The following is a 23758-nucleotide window of genomic DNA, read 5'->3' on the forward strand; positions in this document are numbered from 1 at the left end:
TGTTAGGGCCATCTTTAGAGGGTGATATATCTGTGTAGGCTCTGTATTAAATATGAGAGTTCAGAATGGAGTAAGAAATTCAGTTGCTTCATTAAGCTACAGAAATGATAATTTTGGGAGATTTGACAATTTTATATTCTTTTGAATATCCTCAGCGGTGACAAATTTCTTTTGCTTTGTACGGATTTAACTTTACAGAGTATCTGCAGTAATTTGTGTATTGTTGAGTACAGCGAAAATTGGAAACTCAATATAACATTCTAGAAGGTAATTTGGCATTATATAGCAAAAGATTTAAATTTTTATATAGACATTGATATAGTAACTCTTCTGACAGGAATTTATTCTAAGGAAACAGTCTTATATATGTGCAAAGATTTCTTTATGATATGGTTCTTTATAGTGAAAAGTTAAAAACAATCTAAACAGTAGGGTAATAGAAAAGTAGATTTTAGGATAACCATTCAGCATAATACTATGGAGTCAATAATGTGTACTATTATGGAAAATATCAAATGAAATAGAATAAAAGTGGAAAAATCAAAATGTCAAACAGTATGGGAAAAATTCTATTATGTACACATATATATGCACATAAATATGTATAAAAGGATATATTTGCAAGTGTTAAAATTTATTTCTACATAGTAGAATTGGAAAACATTTTCTTTTTTCATTATTTTTTCTAAACATTCTATAATGAACATATATTAATATTGAAACAAAAAATATATTTCAAAGAAGATAGAATTATGGATCTTTCAGACATGTGTGATAGTTAATGTGGGTAATCAAACAATCTTTGCTCAGTACTAAAACTATAAAAGGAATTTACAATTTTTGGAACAATAACAACACCATTAAAATAAATGAATAGCTTCCCAAAGAGAAAAATTTGAAAGACAACCCTGATTTGGATTTGGAAGTTACGGGATTTTGAGGGGGTGTTGGGGTACATTTTAAATTGAGCTTTAATTTTCATAGTAGAATTCACAGATTATACATTTGTGTAACCAACACCCAAATTAAAATACAGCTGGTATATTTGTCTGAAAAAAACTGTTTTTCTTTCAACATTATTATACCTTGAATAATTTCTTAAAGCAATATAGATCTTTCAGGGCATTTTCTCTTTGTTGGTACTTGGAATCATGTGGCTTGATCTCACCATCTCTTGGAGTAGTGCGGCCAAATTAGCAGCCCCATATGTGGGCCCTCAGTGATGAGGTTCAGTTTGCCATGTAGGTTTTGCAGGGCATCCAGTTTATGGAAAGCTAGAATGCCTCTTCTACCAACTAAAGAAGCAGAATTGCCCAGGTGCCTGATAGTGATTTTGGTCAAGCAGATCTGTCCTCCACCAGGGCCAGAGGTATAGGTCCTATGGGAATTTCTAGCAAAGAATTGCAGATTGAATTTATTTGCTCCCATCTATTTCCCTTCTCCTGTTTATTAAAAAGAGGAGGAAAGCTATCTGCCTTTTAAATAACTATTTCTCTTCTTTCGAACAACTTATAGGATATTTGTGTTGCCTACTGGTTGCATTTTCTAGGTGAGGATTGTAAGAGTGATAAGTGAGAACTAACTTCCATTTTACCTTTGCAATGACCTCTGGTCCTCCAGTGATTTATGACCCACTAGTCTAGAGGGGTGTTTGTAACTTCCTAACGTACTCCTGAACTGCTTCATAGGACCATCTTTTGCCAGACCACACTGAACTGCCAGTGTCAACACTACTTGCACAAAACTTAATAAATGAGTTTCCTCCAATATTGAGCCCCTGAGAAACATCCTTTTTTTGCTGTGATTCCAGATACTTCTAACCAAAATTAGCTCTCAGTGGCAGTTCTATGTTACTAATGGGCTTTTTATTTTTTATTTCTTGGATTTGAAGTTTCATTTCAAAGACCTCCTGACGGTAGATCATTTAGGTATTCCAGTGGTCTCTGCAGTCATGAGAGCTTCTAGAACTTGAAATAACAATAATTAACTTATATTAGGAGAGTTTATTATGTTCCAGGCAATACTGTTAAGCACTTTCATGGCTTTTCTTATTTAATTCTGATAACAAACCAATGAAGTTGTAGGGATTATTTTGGCTATGTTTTGCAGGTAAAGTAATTGAAGCTAAGAAAGGATAAGTATTTACAAATAGGAAATAAGGGTGCAGGAGTTCCAATAGTAGTTGTGCTCCTAACTGCTGTACTATATTGTCTACCGAAATTGATCCCTGCCATCTGTTGGTTCTTAACATTATTGTGTATAATTGATGTTAAGTTGCCCCCAAAAGGCTGGCCTTCTCTTCCTCAGTATATACTTTTCAAGAAAGCTAACCCTAGCAAATCTAGCCCTCTGAGAAAGAAAGGAACTCCAGGCCGAAAGGAACAACTCTGATCCTGCCACTAGTATCAGGCTCCTGACACCTGATACAGGTCAAGCATTGAACACTAGGGCCTTTACCTTACCCACCCTGCCACGTAATTTTCATTTCTCATTTTAGTTTCTGTTGACTACCTGGCTGCAGTAATACTATTCCCTTTCAAGAAATCCTTTGTCTTCAGAACAGTGCATCCACTCATCCCATCACTGATCTCCCTTCCTTCATCCAGCAGCATCAGAAACTGACTGCTCACCCTGAGATAACTTCATAACCTCTGAATCAACCTTGGTTTTATTTAGGAGCAGGCTTCCTTGTATATAACTTGGCTATGAGCTTCACGGGGACGTGAATTGTATCGGTTTTGTTTACTGTGGTATCCTTAGCACCAAGAAAATTATTAGGAACTAAGTAGATTCTTGTTGAATGATTAAATTATGTGCTAACATGTGTATCCACCATATGGGAAACTCAGATATCTGTGCTCTGGTAATGCCCTTAATCCTCATTAGTGCCACTAGAGACTACAGAACAATCTCAAGAAACCAAATGGTACTATGCTCCCCTTACCAAATTGCAAATGGCCATTATTCACCCACTTCATGGGAACGGTCTTAGTTTAATGCTGTATTCCTTAAAGCCCAGACCTTGTCCTGAACAGAGGGAGGTACTTAGGAATTTGGAGGGTTAGCAGATAATGGCAGTCACACGCAAGAAGTGGTAGAGGAGAGATGTTCCACATATGTGAGACTTTAAGTGCTAACCTGGATTGAGAAATATTTTATTTGACAAAACTAGTGCAGCTGTGACATTTCCATCTTTCATCACTTGACGTTACTTTGAGATCTTGATATTTACTTCACCCAAGGGACAGGAACTTCTAAGCCCTTCCATGCTAGATTCTTGGTGTTTTCAGGCTGTCTTATGAGATTTATCTTACTCTGTACTCACAGTGCTGCCTCCCAAATAACACAGAATTTCTATGTTGTTGGGCAGATTTTTATAATATGTACTTAGTTTTCATTCTTATGCAGGTGACCATGTTGCAAGCAGGATGAGTTTATACAGTATTTCAGGGATATGTTCTATTTGATTGCTCTCCCTGTCTACATACACACACACACACACACACACACACACACACACACAGAGAGAGAGAGAGAGAGAGAGAGAGAGAGAGAGCAATCTGTTCTTTGGGATTACATTATGTCTAGCCAGGTGATATACTAATACAAAAACAATTTAAAAAATAATCTTTCTGCACTCTGATACCTCCTTCAATTGGTTAATGAAGCTGTTACTATAAACTATTAGCAAATACAAAATTCTTCATTCAGTTCAAACACAAACAAATGTATCTATCTGGTGCTAAATGGTTCCTGGTTTCTTTTTTATTTTTCCAGGCAAGAAAACTGATCAGTGATTTTGCCATTATCTTGTCCATTCTCATCTTTTGTGTAATAGATGCCCTGGTAGGCGTGGACACTCCAAAACTAATTGTGCCAAGTGAGTTCAAGGTAGGTGAATGTCTGTCTTTTGGTCATTCCTGGAACTCTTTTTCTTTCTTTCCCCCATTCTAGTTTATTGTGTGTCCCTTTGAGTTAGTTTTGTACAATTATCCTTTTTTTTTTTTTTTTCAAAATCAGTCCCTTTTAGGCTCATATAGACATGTAGTTTAATTTCTTCACTACAATTAAATGTCAAGACTAGGGTTTTTATTTAAAACAACTGATAATACTATTATAAACTCTGCCTTATAGTTTTAGAAATTTTTAAATATCCAAAATATTTTATATGCCTTATTACATTGATCTATATAATGACTCTGGGAAGTACATAATGTAGCTATCATCCTCCTGATTTTTTCTTTTTTGAGACAGGGCCTTGCTGTGTTGCCTAGGCTGGAGTGTGGTGGTGCAATCTCAGCTCACTGCAACCTCTGCCTCCCAGGCTCAAAGAATCCCCCCACATTATCTTCCCAAGTAGCAGGGATTATAGGCACATGCACCACCCCCAGCTAATTTTGTAATGTTTTATAGAGACAAGGTCTCACTGTATTGCCCAGGCTGGTCATCATCCTGATTTTATAACGTTAAGATTGAAGCTCAAAGAATTAAGTAAAATGCCTAAGATTATGGAACTAGTAATGTCAAGGTGTGAAGTTAGAACCCAAGCCTCTAGACGCCTAGTCTAATACTCTTTTCATACTATGAAAGTACCTACCACAGGCATATATATATGAGACATATATATATGGCAAATTGTAATTATTACAAGGTAGATATAACAATTACTTAACTTACGAACCTATTGATATGTGCAGGTAATGGATAAAATTTACATTCCAGTCATTCCTAAATATATTCCTAGCTAATATTTTCATTACATTTTTCATTACAAGCCTTTTATCTGTTTTCTAAAATAATCCTCATTCCCTCCACTACTGAGATCATATATTTGCTAAGAATTATTAAGCCAGTTGCAGTTTTAGATTAATAACTACTTAATGAGGAAGGATATATATGTTATAACACACATTATTTTTTGAATTATCTCTGCTATCACATATTCATTAGTAAAGATAAGTTCTCATCCATTCAATCATTAATTCATTTGAGTTAATATTTATTGAATATTGAGTCAGGCTCTAAACTGGAAATTTGAAATGCATTGATGAGTAAGACAAATTTTTTTCCCTAACAAGCTCACATCTGCTAATTGTAGTAAAATGAGGTTAGATTCAGTGACAGAATTATGAGACAGATGATGGGAATATCCTCAGAAGAGAAATGAGACTTTCTTGACAGCAAATATGGAGAAAATAATTCACAGCGTTCTATTTTAGCTTTTTTATTTGCATTGTTGAAAGTAAGGAAAAGCATACGAAACACTTTTTTTCTGTAGTTCTGGAGTAGACATACATGATCTATTGATGGAAAACAGTCTAAGAACTGCAAAAATGACAATCTTTTCCAGTTTTTTGGTGACATTTCCTAAAATTTACCCAGTTATTATAGATCATTATTTCATATGTAAAATAAGAGACCAGAATTTTTACATTAGTTCACTTATATAAAAACAGTTATGACTTTTTTTTTTTTTTTTTTGAGGCGGAGTCTTGCTCTGTCGCCCAGGCTGGAGTGCAGTGGCGCGATCTCGGCTCACTGCAAGCTCTGCCTCCCGGGTTCCCGCCATTCTCCTGCCTCAGCCTCCCGAGCAGCTGGGACTACAGGCGCCGCCACCACGCCCGGCTAATTTTTTTGTATTTTTAGTGGAGACGGGGTTTCATTGTGTTAGCCAGGATGGTCTCGATCTCCTGACCTCGTGATCCGCCCGTCTCGGCCTCCCAAAGTGCTGGGATTACAGGCTTGAGCCACCGCGCCCGGCCATGACTTTTTATATATATTATGAAGCTGTTAAAATTTGGCAATAGTATAAACAACTTCATTATAATTGCTAAAACCCATGAACAAAATTCATGGTGGTTTGGTAATTTCTTGCTACCTTTTTACTGAATGTTACATTTGGAGTTTTCTTCTGGCTACTCTTTAAACTTAAATCAGTTTCTTCCATTTTGAGTCCTTATCTTAAATCATCCCAAATGCACAAAATGCCATTCACTTCTTTTCCAATGGCTCATATTCTTTCTCTCCTTTCTTTAAAGAATTTCTCAAAAATAACATCCTTTGGGAGGGTTTTGGTGAATAATCTTCATTCTCCAGCTCAAAACTGTTTATATTTCTCAATATGTTGGTTATCCAAATATAATAGCATGTCTTCCCATTGATTTTTCACCAAATAGTATATATTAACTTGATAATTTTCTGAAAAATGTCCTCTGTCTTTTTCAAGCCAACAAGTCCAAACCGAGGTTGGTTTGTTCCACCGTTTGGAGAAAACCCCTGGTGGGTGTGCCTTGCCGCTGCTATCCCAGCTTTGTTGGTCACTATACTGATTTTCATGGACCAACAAATTACAGCTGTGATTGTAAACAGAAAAGAACATAAACTCAAGGTAAGTGTCTGTTATATGTCTATCATTGCCTTCTACTTTTTTTTTTTTTTTTTTAGTACTTGAAAACACTAATTGATTAAACACCAAGGAAGCTTTGTTGGGAGTTACTATAGCTAATGTTCCTTACAAGTCCGCAGAACCAGAGATCACTTTGTATTGGCACATGTCTTCAATGTAGCACTTTAGGGAGAGCTCATTTAAATCTGAAAAAAAAGGTTTCAAATCATATTTCTTTCACCAGCACAGAAAGAATATAAACATAATTTACTACTTAGCCACAGTCATCCTATATCTGATTTTAGTGGAGTAAATATCCTCAATAAAGAGAATGACAATCAAATATTTAATTAATTTATACTGAGCATCTGCCTTCTCTTAAATCAACTCAGGTTTATTCTTAAAGATTATTCAGATAGTTCGTGGTTGTAAGCTGCTGGTATGCATTCTTGCTTTTTGTCTTCACTTACTTGTGTCAGTATGTTATTAACCATAAAGTATGGAGAAAAATACTTTATTTTGTACATTTAAAAAATCAGTTATTAACTTTGTTATGACTCTAAAGAAAATGCCTCAGTGGTCTGGGATATCTTTCAAGAGAACTGCCTAAAATGCTCTTACTTTATATAATGTTTTTCCAGCTCTAGTGACTTTTTTAGTTGCAATGAATTTTCACAATACCATTTGAAGAAGTGAGATATGAATGGTAACAATGATAAGGGCTGTTATTTAGTGGATGGCTACTATAAGCCAGGCCATCTTCTAAGCACTTTGTATTATATGTTAACTCATTAACTTTTCATAACCACCATATGAGGGAAGCATGTTAATGCATTAGAGTCTGTTACCCAGAAGGAGAGGATATTACTAAGAATAGAGTCCAGCACAGTAGGTATAGCAGGAAAAATATTCAGGAAATATAAAGAATTGGCTGACTATAGAAACCCATTGAGTAGAGGAATGAGAGAGATGAGGAGGATTCTGATAAACTATTCAAGTAGGGAGAACTTAAAAAGCTGTGGATCATGGTAAGAAAGGAGTAAATCCCAAAATAATAAGACCAGGAGAAGAAAATTAAAAGCTTTGGTCAAAGAAGAGATGTTTAGATTTTGAGAGTTTGGAAGGAGAGAAAGCTGAGATTGATGAACTGGTCCAAAGCATGTGGCTAGCTCCTGAAGCAAGTTGACGATGACGTCCGTCAACACTTGTAAGTTAGAGTAACGTGAGTCTGGTGTACTGAAAGTATCACCTGCCTCAATATTGACATGATTGGAAAGTAGCAGAGTATGGTAGAGAAGAACATCATGGGAAAGTTACTAAAACCATAAGTGAAAGTATGTAACTGTCCTGGAGGTCAGCATATTTAGTGATGTGGAAGGGCAGAATGAAGAGTAACTGGGCTTCAGTACAAGGCAGTTCACAGAAGCATGAAAACAAGTGAGGTATGCTCCCCTCTAATATGGGGAGTAAAAAAAAAAAAAGAGCAAAAACAAAAACATAAAACCAAAAAAACAAACAAAAAACTCGACTGTCACTAAAGAACAGATCTCTCCAGGAAATCAGTGCTCCCAAAGGAAACCAAGTGGTTTTCACTTATGATGAAAGAAAAAGTTGTGAATTCAATTGCAAAATTACATTAAAGTGACTTTCCCCCATGCCCACTCCTGCCATGAGTAGATATTGTACTGCTCTGAGATACTTTTCTTAATTTTAAGATCATTGAGCTTCTCACATTCTGGTGATGTTGGGTTATTTGCACTTGTTACATGGCAGCTGACTTAATTAAGAAGTGAAAGATGCTAGGCCACTAAATGGTTATATCTGCAACTGGCACAGCTTTACTTCTTTACTTTGCCATAGTCAATGGGTCAAAATAGTCACAGGGGCAGCCTCCATTCAAGGAGATGAGGGGGGAATCTTCTTTTTAATGGGGGAATGGCAAGGTCGTATTGTAGAAAATCATATAAGATAGGAGATATTTTCCAGCTATTTTTGGAAAATAAAATCTGCTACATTTGTACTAAAAAATTTGCCATAGTCTAGATCTTCGTGATTGCTTCCCCGTGGTATCATTTAAGCATATTCTTTTTTTTTTTTTTTTAATTTATTTATTATTATTATACTTTAAGTTGTAGGGTACATGTGCATAACGTGCAGGTTTGTTACATATGTATACTTGTGCCATGTTGCTGTGCTGCACCCATCAACTCGTCATTTACATCAGGTATAACTCCCAATGCAATCCCTCCCCCATCCCCCCTCCCCATGATAGGCCCCGGTGTGTGATGTTCCCCTTCCTGAGTCCGAGTGATCTCATTGTTCAGTTCCCACCTATGAGTGAGAACATGTGGTGTTTGGTTTTCTGTTCTTGTGATAGTTTGCTAAGAATGATGGATTCCAGCTGCATCCAAGTCCCTACAAAGGACTCAAACTCATCCTTTTTTATGGCTGCATAGTATTCCATGGTGTATATGTGCCACATTTTCTTAATCCAATCTGTCACTGATGGACATTTGGGTTGATTCCAAGTCTTTGCTATTGTGAATAGTGCTGCAATAAACATACGTGTGCATGTGTCTTTATAGCAGCATAATTTATAATCCTTTGGGTATTTTTTTTTTTTAGATGGAGTCTCGCTCTGTCGCCCAGGCTAGAGTGCAGTGGTGTGATCTCGGCTTACTCCAACTTCTGCCTCCCGGGTTCAAGTGATTCTCCTGCCTCAGCCTCCCGAGTAGCTGGGATTACAGGGGCATGCTACCATGCTAGCTAATTTTTGTATTTTTGGTAGAGACAGGGTTTCACCATGTTGGTCAGGCTGGTCTTGTACTCCCGACCTCGTGATCTGCCCTCCTTGACCTTCCAAAGTGCTGGAATTACAGGCATGAGCCACCACGCCTGGCCCATTTAAGCATATTCTTTTGTCCTCTGTGCTTCCTTTAAATTGGCCATTGGATCTAGAAGCTTGAGGAGATATAATTTTGATATTGTATATATATATAGAGAGAGAGAGAGGGAGAGGAGAGAGAGAGACAGAGAGACAGAGAGACAGAGAGAGAGAAGCCCAAGACTAATTTATAAAAGGCCAGATAACTTTAAGCTACAAGAAGTTTGGCTTAGGAATTTCGAGGTCACGGAGATAATGTGAATTCCAGCTCTAAACCCAATTGTAGATTTGTGGTTAGGAATATCCCTCTCCTGGGAGATTCTTTCTTTCTTTTCCCTTCTTTTGGCATTATACCCAATGGCAAGGCTGAGAGAGGCATGTGTTCTCACTATCTTTCTCTGTGGGGTATTTTTTTTTTTTGATTGGCCAACTGAGTATGCCATGTTTAGAGTGTACTAGTTTTATTTTGGGTGGTATCTCCCATCTTTGCCCTCTCCCACAGAGCCCGAGAATTGGTCTCTGTCCCAAGAGTTCAGATGGTCATTCTAATTCAGGCCCTAAGCCTCCAAGGATTGGCACGGTGTCTCTCAGGGCAGTTCCAGGCTCCAGGGCTTGCTGACTCCAAGGATTTGCTTCTTCACGTGGCTATTGTTTTTTGTATCCAATTGTTCCTCTTTCTAGTGGATAAGCCATAGTTTCTAAAATATATTTTCTGTGTCTTTTTGAGCATTTTCAGATGTTCTGTATTGAGAGGGTTTTTGATGTTGGTTTAGTTTACCAAAGCCTTGAAATGGATGTTGACTAATACATTTTTATTCTGAAAAAATTTGCAAACAAATTCTTAATTACGATCTACAGTTGGCTAGATTTACTCTGTGTCTTTGGAGGTAAATAAATGCCTACAAATTTTTACTCACTGAATTTTCTTATTGATAAAATTCAGAATTTAGAATTTCAGAAGTTTAGGAATGATAAAATACAGAACTTTTTTCCCTTATTCTCAGTAGAAAACATTAGAAAATCAAGCTTTATTAGGGTTTGCCTCTTAAAATAAGAGTTGAATATATAAAAAATAAGTTTTCATCACCTTCGGAATTGCCACTTGAAATCATTCTTTTGAATAATGAGAGTTATGGAATAGGTGTGTCAGTCTTTTGTCACAAATCTAATGATACCAGTGACCATTTCATCATGAATCAAAGGCTTCTCACTCTGAAAACTGTTTTGCTCATATTTTGTTAGGAAAGGAGAGCTGTGGAATGTGAACACTGGAGATTCTGTCTAAAATTGTAAAGGACCTTAACTGCTATGAAATTGATTCAAAAGAGAAAGCTGAAACTGAGAGAGATGGAAGCATTGTGATATTAAAAACAGCATGTTTTTGGGTGGCATTTGCTTTGGCTTCCGGTCAAGTAGCTCTGGCTGTCTGTTCTGCTTGGGATGGGATCCACCTTTCCACTCTGCTGAACAGCTCAGTATTGATGTAGGAACGCCAAGGCACTTGGCTTTCTTTGGCCATTATTTTGGTTGGTTATGCTCTGCAGAGTGCTGAAAAGCAAGCCAGGGTCAGCAAGGTCACGACTTCTTTAAGGTCATTCCCTGAGTCATTGGCAGAAGCAGGAATAGATTCTGAGCTTCATACTGCAAAGCCAGGGATACTTCTCACAAGGAAAGTGATTTCAAGAGTGTTATAGATTGGGTGTAGGAGGGAGAAATAATTTAGGATAGCTATCTAGAAATAGATATGAGGTGGTTGTGACAACAAATTTGCTCTGATATCTTTTATGGTAAAACCCTTAATTTGAGGGTGTTCTTTTTTGATAACTCCCAAATTCCTATTTTTGCCCCTATTTTCATTTTTCCTTTCTGTTTCTACTCTTATAACCCTATAGACTTAGTCCATTTGTTTTGTACCTACACTCTTCTAAAGGGTTAGCCATGGGTTAATAACCAATCTTCCTTGCTTCATTCCAAAAGCATTCATTTTTTAAAAAGTGCTGTTCTTGTATGTCAGTCCTGTGTTTTTAAACTTTCCCACTTTGGCCCCTTTAAATCTTTACCTCTCAAAGAACTTCCATTTGCCCTAGCCTGGGTTTTAAGACTCTTTGCCAGAGGACCACAAGCTAAATTTAAAATGGCTTTCTTCAAATGCTAGCCAGTGCTCTAGTCAAATGAACAGTGGAGGTTTCCTTAAGCCTGACGGTTTCTTCTGCTAGGTACTCCAGCCAGAAAGCTCTTCTCCCTACTTCCTAATGATTGCTGTTTTTCAAAATCCTCTCCATCCTTTAAGATAATTCAAATACAAAAACTTCTCAGTGTAGCGTTCACCTTTAATGTAATTTATATTTCTCTTGTTTTTGCTCTTAGTATATTTGTATTACTCTGTGGCACAAGTCACGTATGTCTTTTACAGTATCTATTTTGTATAATTACCTTATCCCTTTTTGTTTTCAAGGTCAGGACCAGTTTTATTCCTCTTTTCAGCTCTCATGTGGCCCACCTGTTTCATATGGTAGACTCAATAAATACATGTTGGAGAATTGTATTCTCTTTGGCCGACATGGCTCTCAGTTGTTACTCTGTGTGCGAGAGATGATAACTGCAAAACATGTAAACTCTCCACTTCTCAAAGTGTGTGCTTATGTTGGTCAAAGCCCTGTTTAGATGTCATCACTGCAGGGAGTTTTTGTGAATTTACTCTAGACATAGTTAAACACTTCATTATCTGTACTTTTTATTATCGTTTCCAAACCTCTTTGAATCTCTATTCAGAGTGCGTTATAATTTGTGTACAAGTCTGTGTCCCCTTCTTCAATTCTGAGCTCCTTGGTGGGAGGTACCATGTCATGGCTCTTAATGTCCCCATAAATGAGCATATTGTCTGGATCTTTGTGGGCCCCTAGCATGAATGTCTATTCTGTGTCCCTGCATGTCCTAGTGTGTACTGCTCCTCACCTCTCCTTTGTTATCAACTATGTACCACACGTAAACTGTAGGCTGCTAGGCTAGTCTTTTTCTTTCATAGATTTTGATTTCTGTGGATTTATTCCTAAACGATTTCTACTCTGTATTAGTAAAGCATATACAATTTCAAAAGGAAATAAAGTTTCACTTTCTCTCCTTGTACTTAAAATAATCTCCAGTTTCAGAAAATAGAACAACCGTTTGGTTTGTATTCATGGAAACAAGAAGTCTTTTAAACTTTAAAGGGCATATTTAACCTTTTGAGCATTTATTGAGTGCTTGCTAGGTATGGAACACTTGTGTTAGATGTTGAAGATAAAAATGGTTCTACATTGCAGTCTGTGCCCTGAAGGAGTTTAATGGATTTTCCCTATTCACCACCTGTCTATTACAACACCAAGGTTGGAATTGACCATGCCTTTATTTGTGCCTTGTACCTTGCATGTACATTAAATTATTTGTTTTCATGTCTGCCCTCAATTAATGATCTGTAAACTCTAAGAGGGCAAGTTTCTGTCTTATTTGTTGTTTTATCTAACACAGAGCCTACTAGCACAGGATAGGTGTTCAATGAATATTTATTAAAGAATCATTTCTCATCCAAAGATACGAGCAAATGCAAAAGGCCCAGGGTGGGAAGGAGCTTGGCGTATTGAGAAACATATAATAGGCCATTGTGACTGAAACTTGGGGAATTAATTCATTTAGATGAGGTCAAAGTTAATGGGGCCAGGTCACATGGAACGAAGTTTCTGAACTTCAGCATTATTGACAGTTGGACATTATTTTTTGTTGGTGGTAGCTTTCCTGTGCATTGTAGGCTGTTTATCAGCATCTCTAGTCTCTCACCAGTAGAGGCGTTTACACCCTCCAGCTGTGACAACCAAAAATGTCTTCAGGCATTGCCAAATGTCCCTTGGGAGTGGAGACGGGCGCAAAATAGTTCTGGGAGGAGGCTCTGATGTAGAAACTTAAAGATAATTTTATAGCGTTTAGTTTTTCATTCTAAGTGAAACAAGAATCACTTTAAACAGGGAAGTGGCATATAATGATTTTGATTTTTAAAAAAGATTCGTTCGTGAGGAGAGTGGGTTGTCAGGGACAAGAGAAAAACAGGGACGTTTGTGGTGAGAGCAGCATTGAGGGCTGAGGGTTGGTTGCTGGATGGTGTGAAGGAAGAAGGGGAATTTGCATGGAGCACTGAAAGGAGAGAATGACTTTAAACAAATGTCAAGGAGTAGAAGCAGAATCCCAATTCAAAGAGTGACACATAGGAAAGTGCAGGAGCACAGAATGTGCAAGGCACATTTAGGGATTGGTAGAGATTCTGGAATCCTTGAGGGCCTCCTCAGAGTTTTAGATGTAGGAGCATGGAAAGGGAGTCTTTGTATTCTTCGGCCTTCTCATCTGCCTGTGGCCTCCCCTATTCAGCAACATCCAGCTTGGGCTTGATGGGTCAGAATTGCATTTGAAACACTCAGTCTGGCAGCAGTGAGGATGGATGGGGGAGGAGCAAGAGTGGAGGTGGGTGGGGGGAGCTGAGTGGAAGGGGAAGGTGGGTGGGAAGAGGCTGCTGCATAATCCAGGAGAGAAAGGATGAGAATCTGAAAAAGGTAATGGCAGTGGGGAGGAGGAGTACAGAACAGATAAAAAGTTTCATATGTTATTTTTGAAAAATACTGTTTTCCATATTTCTTGCAGTATTCTTTATATAAAAAGGACCAGTATTTGAATATTATTTTTATTCCATTCAAATCTAGTCATTCAGATACTTTTAACTCAAAGGGACATCTTAGAAGTGGCTTGTTTTTATACATATATAGGTGGTTTTGCAGAAACAACTTCTCTGACATAACCGTTTGCTTCTTGGGTCTCATGGCAATAGTTTGGGGCAACATGAATTTGAAGCATAGCTTTTACAAACATTCTGTTCAACAAATGTGTCTCCAGAGTTTAGCATGTGTCGGACACTCTACTAGACATGGTAAGCCTTGCCTGTTGAAATTTGACAAAATAAATTTATCACTTTTTTCTCTTTGACCTCGTTGTCCATAAACTCTCCTCAATGTTGTTCCTTTGGTTTAAACTGCATCTTCTCAAGCCTGGATTATGACAGTGTTGTCGTGTCTGTCCTCTGCCTCTAATCTTGACCACTATCAATATACCATTTATAGTCCCAACAGAGCCATCCTTCTAAATAGAAATCTGATTATATCACTTGCCTGCCTAAAACCCTTCAGTGACTTTCCATTGCTCTTGGGATAAAAAATTCCAAAGCCTTTAGCAAAACATAAAAGTTCTTAACTTCTCTAGCCATCTTCTTCTGTGCAGCAAATTTATTTCATTTTCTTAGAATGGCAACTTGCTTTGCATAGTTTTTCACCTACTTCTTATCTCTGAGCTGGTTATGGCTCATATTTTAGAACTCAACCTAAATACTACCCCCCATGCAACCCATCCCTGACTTTGTACTGAGTTGGGTACCCCTCCTGGATGCTTTCTCAGTACCCTGAATTCACTCGTACTTTAATACTGGTTTTATAAACACGTGTTGTTTTGACCAGCTCTACCATTAAAGTAAACCACTGGAGGGAAGGACTGTGTATTATTTATAATTTTACCTCTAGGGTCTAGCAGAGTGCCATTGAATGAGTGAATTAGCATTTATTCATTTATCCATCAAACATTTATCTAGAGTATCCACTCTGTGGTACACGCTGTGCCAAGTGCTAGTTTGATGGTGAACAAAAATATACATGGTTCCTGTCCTCATGGAACTATGAGAGAGAGAGGCACAATTCACATAATTATGCAGAATGTGGCATGCAAATGTGGCTGATGTCATGAAGGAGAAGGAGATGGTGTGTTGAGAGGGTGCAGGGAATTCCCTAATGTGATGGCACTTATATTGAGACCTAAAATGTTAGCAAGAATTAGCTAAATGAGGCTGGGTGGGAAGACTATTTCGGACACCCAAAGAAATCACTGCGTATGCATAGGCCTTACAAAAGGAGGTACCTGGTGAGAACAGGTGATTGAAATAATCCTGTGTGGCTGCAATGAGAGAGTTGAGGCTGGAGGGGAGGTAGAGGTAGACCAGGTAGGGCCTTCAGGTCACATTGGTCATTTTCCCTTCCCCTTAAGAACATAAAGAAGTCCACTGTGGTTGAGGAGAAGGAAGACCTTTTTTTTTTTTTTTTTCTTTTTTTTTGAGACGGAGTCTTGCTCTGTCACCCAGGCTGGAGTGCAGTGGCTGGATCTTGGCTCACTGCAAGTTCCGCCTCCCGGGTTTACGCCATTCTCCTGTCTCAGCCTCCTGAGTAGCTGGGACTACAGGTGCCAGCCACCTCGCCCGGCTAGTTTTTTTTGTATTTCTTTAGTAGAGATGGGGTTTCACCGTGTTAGCCAGGATGTTCTCGATCTCAAAGCAGTGGTGTCAAGGGGAGCAGAGTACTTGTCTCTCTGTAATTATTTTATCTCAGAACCTTTGTTTATTCTGATGGTTATATAGTTACCTTTATAGTCCATCATCTAAAATCTTCATTTCACCCTCTTTCATATGGGCCCTTTTTGCTAGTCTTCAACATATATAACTCAAACTTGTTTTAGTTAAAATAGATCCAGAAAGCATCGAGATGACTCAGGGTAAAATGGGTGACTTTTTTTTACATAAGCTATTCTTTTGACCCATTCATTTGGCTAGTGTGCATATCCTTAGGTTACTACAGGTTTTTTGGTAACAAGATTTGTGGATTCTGCTCATTATTACCCTGCTGGTACTTCTAATATGGACTTCAGTGATTTAGTCTAAAGAGGGCTTAAAAATTCTGTGATGTCTCTACTGTTTTTCTCCTTTTTCCCTCCCCACAAATGTTTCTCATGTCTGCGAATTAACAATAAAGTTTTATATTTTTTTCATGGCTAAATAAGAGTTTACAGTTGCCAATAAGGGGAGTATATGCATGCTATTTGTCCAAAATAAACATTTATTGAGAATCAGCTGTGCATCATGTACTCTGCTAAGGTATTCAGAATACAGAGAAAAAAAGATACAGTCCAGGTCCTCATGTTACTTACATTCTAATGTCAAAGACAGATGAATACATATATAATTTCAGAATTGGTGTGATGAGGGCTGTGATAGAGGAAGGCGTAAAATGAAAAACAGGGAAACATAAAGGAGGAGAACTAACCCAACTTGACTTACTTATCTCACCTAGGTTGAGGCAGGAAAACCTACCAGAAAAGGTGAGGGTTAATTTAAGTCTTAAGGATAAACAGGACTGAGTGAGAGAAAGAACAAAGAAAGAGTAGAGGTTATTCTGGGTAGAGGAGGCTATGTGGGCAAGCACACAAAAGGTATCAGTGAAAGAAACACATATGAGGCATTGCAGGTGGTTGAAAGTGGTGGTGGCACAGGATCCAATCTGGAGAGAGATGAAAGATGAGGCTGCAGATGTGAACAGAGGCCAGATCATGAATGCTCCATAGTGAGGTTCCAGACACACAAACAGACAGGAGGGAGAAAATGCTGTGGGCTCCACCTTAAGGTATAGCCAGAACCCAACCACTTCTTACCATCTTCACTGCCACCACTCTGGTTCTAATCATCACGATTTCTTCCAATGGTTATGTAGTCGTACTATCCTTTCCCTATTTACCTAACACAGCAGCCAGTGTGTTTAGAACATAAGCAAACCGTGACCCTCCTCCATTTCAAACCCTCCAGTGGTTTCCCATTACACTCATCCTACAAGCCTAGGTTCTGATAGTTCTCCATAGTACTTATTACTATGTGAGATGCTGCATATTTTACTTTTTTATGGTATTCATTGTTGTCTCCCTCAGTGGAATGGAAACTCCATGAGGGCAAGATTTTTTGTCTGTTTTATTCACAGATGTGTCACCAGCATGGTACTAAGTTGTCAGTCAATATTCATTGAAAGAATGAATGACTGAAATCTCAGATATATCATGGTATTCACCGCATTAGTCATTATTGAACAAATTTATTTCAGCTCATCCCACCTCTGCCCTCCTTTCCTCTGCCTTACACCACTCTCAATTCAAGCTATTATACCTTCCTGAAAATAACTGGTTTTATGAATATATATTAACCTATATTCATAATCCCAAGTAGATTTTTGTATTTAGCCAAGCCTGGGCTAGGTGAATATATGCTTTTCTTTCTTGTACCAGCTCCGCTTGCCTGTGATGAGTTCTCAGAACATGATTAGATCCATGTGTGCGAGCCAGGGGTGAAATCTTGGCATTTCAGTGAGAGGAGAGCAGTGTTGTGACGAACTGTAACAAGATCTGAATGATAACAGTCACCAGGTTCCTAGTGTAAATCACATCCTCATTTTTTAAAACCAGCCTCTTTATTCCTTGGATTGGTCATGTTCTGGCTCTTGGCACTGCTGCTTCCATGCTGTGACAATGAACTGCTCTATTTTCTCAGGCTCCGTAGGGGTATCAAGTATTTGATTTCTTCATAAATAGAGCAAAGAAATAGAACCATAGAATAACATTGTGGACACATTTAACAATATTTATGTCATGAGTAAAAAAGCTAGACCTTTTGTTACATTGTCTGCTCTTCCAGTCAGTGAATGTTATTGTGACCATTGGGCAATGTTTGAAATCAGCCTATTCTGATTAAGGGAGTGTTTATTACCTTAATGATGACATATAATAGATTGTTAAACATTTACTTTCATATATTATGAAAGCTGAGAAATGGCCTACATACCTTCTCAATCTTGCTTTCGGATACTTACGTAAGTTGATGAACAGCATACTACTCAGTGCTGTCCAGCAGAGAAGGCAGGGTGCCTGCTTTCAAGGTGCTTATTATGTTTATCTTAACAACAACAGCCAGTACCACTACTGCCGCTATCACCGTTTATCAAGCACCTATGACATTAACAACTGCGGTTTAAATTGCTACAAGATGCTTTGCCTCTGTTACTTCAGTGAATGGTCTTAATTCCTCTGTGGAGTGGCCATATATATCTCCATTGTTCTGATTAGAAAATTGTATACAGAGAGGTTAGGAATAAACAAATAATAAGTGTATCTTTGACCTAAGTCTTAGACAATTATTCAACGCTATAGTAGAGAAGGTCTCTAACATAGCAGCTGTAAGAGGCAGCTGTATGTTTAATTGCTAGAAGATAAAGTCCCTTGCTTCAAGGAGTTTGACTTACCAAGCAAAGTAAGTCGGTTTCCTTTGGTCATCTTAATTCCCCTCTGGAAATATGACTAGATAGCGAATATGAGTCTTGTCTTCATATGGTTTTGTTATCTCTTTCTACAGAAAGGAGCAGGGTATCACTTGGATCTCTTTTGGGTGGCCATCCTCATGGTGATATGCTCCCTCATGGCTCTTCCGTGGTATGTAGCTGCTACAGTCATCTCCATTGCTCACATCGACAGTTTGAAGATGGAGACAGAGACTTCTGCGCCTGGAGAACAACCAAAGTTTCTAGGAGTGAGGTGTGTTAACTCAGAGGAAAATGACTCCCCAGAACACGCTGTGCACACATCCATGTGGCAATCTTAAGGAAATGGGCAGATTTGGAGGAGACAGGGCTTGTGATGATTAATTTATTCCTATATTTTTTTGTTCCAGAAAGGACTAAATTTTCATCAGAGGTTTCAGTGATTTTTTTTTAGTTTACTCCTCATGATATATCATTTTCATGGATTTCCAAAAGGCTAAATGTTGCAACATAAAAACACAACCAGAGTACTTTTTTTCCTCAACATGCAGGTGATTTTGGTGCTGCAGTGTTTACTGTATCACAGTCATGTGTGAAGGCCCTAAAACTCTTGAGTCTGCTTATGACTTTTAAGATTCTGTAAAGGGAAAGGTATTGTTATTTTCCAATTCATTTTCTGTCCCCATAAACACTGAACAACTTTAACCTCCAACTGGTCAATTTGGGTAGCTGTGAAGGGCAGGAGTAGAAGGTTTGTATACTCTGCTGAGCACTTTTTACTGCACACTCTGCTCATAAGTGCTTGGGTAGCTCACATGACAGAGCCATCGTTTCCCACGCCAAAACAGTGGGTGATTCTTTTTTGGGGGGTGGGGGAGGGGGTGTAGGATGGGAATTATATTTGTTGAAAAGTACTTTTGTTGTTGTAGATTTGGAAATTAGACTGATGTGATTTATTGTGCTAATGAAATTTCCTTGAGCTGTTTGTTAATTAGAATATGGGACAATGTAATATCTGTCTCCTATGAAAGAAGGTGTAAGGGTAATTACACAAGAGGATAAATTGCTTTAAAAAATAAGGTCTTCAAAGAGGCCAGTAACTGATGGACCAAGAGCAAGTGATTTTTCTTTCTTGATTCTAAAAGGAGCAAAAGATTTAACAGGATTACTTCTTTCTTCATTAATTCAAATCACATATTGCAATCACTTTAAGATTTTTTTTAATAGTTATGTTGAGTTTATACACCATCCTTGAGGTACTAATTACATGATACCAACACCTTTGTTGCTTTAGCCAAACACTGATTTTGTCAATGTGTAGTTGTTTTTTTTTTGAAGGTGAAAAGACAAGCGCATGTTTATGAAGACAAGAGGTAGATTGGTAATCTTTTGATTTGGTTTCAGGGAACAAAGAGTCACTGGAACCCTTGTGTTTATTCTGACTGGTCTGTCAGTCTTTATGGCTCCCATCTTGAAGGTAAATATGTGAAACATTCATCTCTTCCTTCTTCTCAGAACACTGACATATAATTGGACATGTGAAGAGTGAAATTCCTTATGAGATACTTGCAAGATTCTCATCAGTTCTGTAACACACTGAAGCAGGGGTCAAGTAGAAAGAGGGCTTTAAATAGCTTTTGTCTTGATTTCCTTCTCAGTCTTTCATCCCCTCCCTTATCCTTAGTTTTGCAGTTACTTGATTGAACTGTATTAAATTAACAATATCCAAACTTTCTGATCTGTGAAAACAGTTTCATGCAATTGAATTAGACTGATCTTCTCCCCCTCCTCCACACAGATATTTTTTATTCTCCTTATCTTTTATACATTCTTTCTTCTATCACCTTCCATTTGCTTGTATCCAAATCTTGTCCCTCTTCCCTCATTAGACTCCTAAATAACATGAGTGATGCAGGATGACCATTTTGAAATTTTTCGACTATTGTTAATTATTACTTTGTTTCTATTTTATTTGAATCAGATGACCTCATAATTCACAAAGGTGAATCAGAGTAAAATTACTGACTCATAATTAGAAAGCTTTAGAAATGAACTTTTGAAGAAGAAAAATTCTATGATATAGCTTGTTTAGAAAATTAGGAGTCAATATATAGGTTTATTAATGGGTTGGATATCTGCCTAGGTAGATAAATGGAAACTGTATGTGAAAACCTATTAAGAAGTAGGAAAAAAAACTAATGAAAGTTAGTGTATACCTCTTCATGAAGCTTCCAGTTTTCTTCTGTGATGCAAACATTTTATTTTTTTCAATCATATAAACATGCTTGTGAATTATTGATAATTTGTATCTTATGCTTTGTACCACAGTACAAAGCATGAAAGTCACCCGTGGACCTAACAGCTATAAACAACCACTGCTAATGATATCCTAACAAATTTTCTCTTAAAATGTTTATTTTTAAACAATTTTAATTTTAAAGACTTTTAAAATGTTCATTTAATTACATAAGTAGTGGAGCAGTACAATCTTCTGAAGAATTCAAACAATATAGAAGTACAAAAAGTGAAAAGCAAAAGCCCTCTGTTTCTCTAAAATTAGCAAATTTTATGTCCGTTGCCAATCAGATGAAGTTGAGGGAAGTGGAACTGTAATATCTTTGACCTATAAATAAGACTAAGATGGCCTTCAGGGGGTTTAGACTGTGTGCACAAAATACTTGTTAAACAGTTAAAATATGTAATTATTCATCTTTTTTCCTTGGTTTCCACAATGTCAATTAACTGGTTTAATTAATTTCTGACTGGATTCATGAGGAATATGTATCTCATCTTACACAAGACGTTAAGATTAAAAATAACCTCAGAAAAGTTGTTTCTGACTAGGTACAGAGGGCCTTAAAAGAGTACAGAGCTTATGTTCTGCAGGGACAGAGGGAAACCTTTTGTCACCTTTGCCAGTGCAAAGCAAGTTATGGGATAGGTGTGAAGGTGTGGTGACTTTCACAGCATCGAATCTGCTGCCAAATGCTTTATGTTCCTCCGTTATCCTATAGGCACCAGCACATCAGCTGGTGGAAAGCCTAATGACAGCGTTACCTTTTAAGCAATGGAACCTCATCTAGTGAGATCATTTTTAGAGAGTTCATTGCAGACAATTATGAACCCATGTTGTGAGAGGCTCTCCTAGAAATGAATTTTCCCTGTGGGTTCCTTGAAGGTGGGCTCACTTCGAGCAGCTGCAGAGTTTCTTTTATGAGCTCTCTTGGTGCTCAGTCACTGGTGAGGGAGAAATGGGCAGAAATCTTTTCATCAGTTCTAATTTACTCATCACGTCCCCCATTTTTCTTTTATTTTTATAGTATTTCTTTTCATTAATACAGTATAATAAAATCGTAATTCAAAAAAGTCAGATGTGTTTAAAAGTTCCTTTTATGTGTATACGTTATAGCAGATTGGCTTTATTCCTAGAGAATCTGACAGTTGAGTAATCATGGATGATTCCAAGAGGACACAGAGAACAGATACTGTAAAATTACTATTTTTAGGAGAGATGCAGACTTACATTTTCAACAACGCCTCTTCCTAACCATTTTCTCACCCTGCACCCAAATATGGCTGCAGAGGAGTTAAAGCTGAAAGTTCTTTTGTTCTTTACAATGATTCTTTTCACCCCTGATAGGCAAAGTGCCTTAGTATTTACAGAAACAGATTAGAATGCAGAGAAAGAAGGCAAGGCAGAGAGCTGTAAAAGATCAGTGAGCAGGAGCTTTCTTTTCCTTTGACCTTCCTTAATTAACCCATACCTGGGCTCACCCTCATTCAGCTGCTAGTGTCCATGATTGTGACTATTTCCCCCTGGCAATTTTGCGTTAACCCAAAGAGACATTGTAAGAATAAATGAAAAATGCAGTCCAGCAAACGTTTTTGTTAAGCAAGGTTTTCCCCAAAAGGTGGGAAATGAAATTGTTTTGGCAACATAGTTTATAGCATACTGTACAAAACCTATACTTAAAAACAACAAGAATAAAATAAGGATTCCCAGTTGTGATTCCTTACTTCAGTAAGTTAGGCTATTCCTTCTGGAATCACAACTCCTGATAAAGTCAGCTACTTTCAGATCATGTACCATTGAGGTTTGGTAAGTTATGTGCGTTTATCACAAATCCCTTGTTAGCTCATTTGAAAAGTCAATACAGGAAGAAGCAGATATTGAGGGTACAGTTTAACTAAAACCTAAGTTATGACTAAGTAAGAGTCAAGATTAACAATTAACCGTAGAATTCACACAGAAAGTGGTGTCAGGGGTTATGCTGGAGTAGGGAAACTTTCTTCCTCCCCTTTGTGACTATGTGTTTTTTAAGAGAACTAGAGGACAACTTAAGAGAATAATTTTACTTAAGAGTCTGTCTTTGAAAGGGCAGATCGAATGAATGGGAAAAGAGAAATGTGTTACTTTTACTTTTTAAAATGAAATGGCTCAACACCATTTCTGCAAACTCCATACCTCCCTCACAAGTTTGATGGTCTCAGATGATCCTAGTAATTTTCTTTCATGCATTAAGCAGTGTAGCAAGTTGTTTCCCCTGCCTGTTTATGCAAGCTTACTTTGAACATGAAGTTTTTCATTTTTTATTTTGATCTCTTTGCCGAGCTCTTTTATGTAGAAGAATGTAAGGAATTACAATTTTAGGTTCACGAGGATACCCCATTGACCCTAGCCAGCAACAGTCATACATGCCTCAAAGCACTGAATGTAACAGCTGATTTGGTACTGAACTGTTGGGAAGCAAGAATAACTGGCGTCCATAGCTGGTTAAACAGCTTAGTTCTGTGTTTCTGCAACAGAAATATTGCCTGGTAAGTGAATATTCTGTATGGGGAAACCAGAGGAGGCTAAAGAGCATCAAAAAGATGAAAGGCACTTCCTTGCGCTTACTTTTCCCATTTTTCTGGCAAGTCTGAAGAAATAAGAATCAATTGAAGTTCACTGCTACTTTTGTTGCCCTTGCTTGAAATAGTTTATTTCAAGTTAATTAGGAGTAGTCAAATTTATCTTTAATATTTGTTTAGTGTTCTAAAATCAGGAGAGCATTTAATTTGTATTTGGAAAATGTTTGTTGAGCTTCTACAATATGCCACAATATGTCTGTCTGTTCAGTGCCAGGGAAATAAAGCAAAATGGTGGAGATGATGGTGATGGTGATGATGATGATGATAATAGTAGTTGCCATTTATTGAGCTTGGCATTTGATTAAGGGCTCAGCACAGATTTTTAAAATTTAGTCCTTCAATGAATGACACCAACAAAAAAATTGTCTCTATTTTACAGATAAGAAAATT

The 23758-nt window shown here is 37.6% G+C and overlaps 1 protein-coding gene across 9 annotated transcripts in view; it reads left to right on the forward strand.

Moving 5' to 3' along the window:
• SLC4A4 (solute carrier family 4 member 4) overlaps positions 1-23758 on the forward strand; it is a 493231-nt gene that overhangs the window by 445201 nt on the left and 24272 nt on the right. For all 9 annotated transcript variants that reach the window (XM_050791358.1, XM_050791359.1, XM_050791360.1 and 6 more), the window contains 4 exons: positions 3778-3891; positions 6227-6388; positions 18553-18731; positions 19862-19934. In XM_050791358.1, coding sequence (XP_050647315.1) covers positions 3778-3891; positions 6227-6388; positions 18553-18731; positions 19862-19934 — 528 coding nt within the window. The remainder of the gene's footprint in view (positions 1-3777; positions 3892-6226; positions 6389-18552; positions 18732-19861; positions 19935-23758) is intronic.

Source organism: Macaca thibetana, chromosome 5, assembly GCF_024542745.1.
Source record: "Macaca thibetana thibetana isolate TM-01 chromosome 5, ASM2454274v1, whole genome shotgun sequence".
NCBI classification, from domain to species: Eukaryota; Metazoa; Chordata; class Mammalia; order Primates; family Cercopithecidae; genus Macaca; species Macaca thibetana.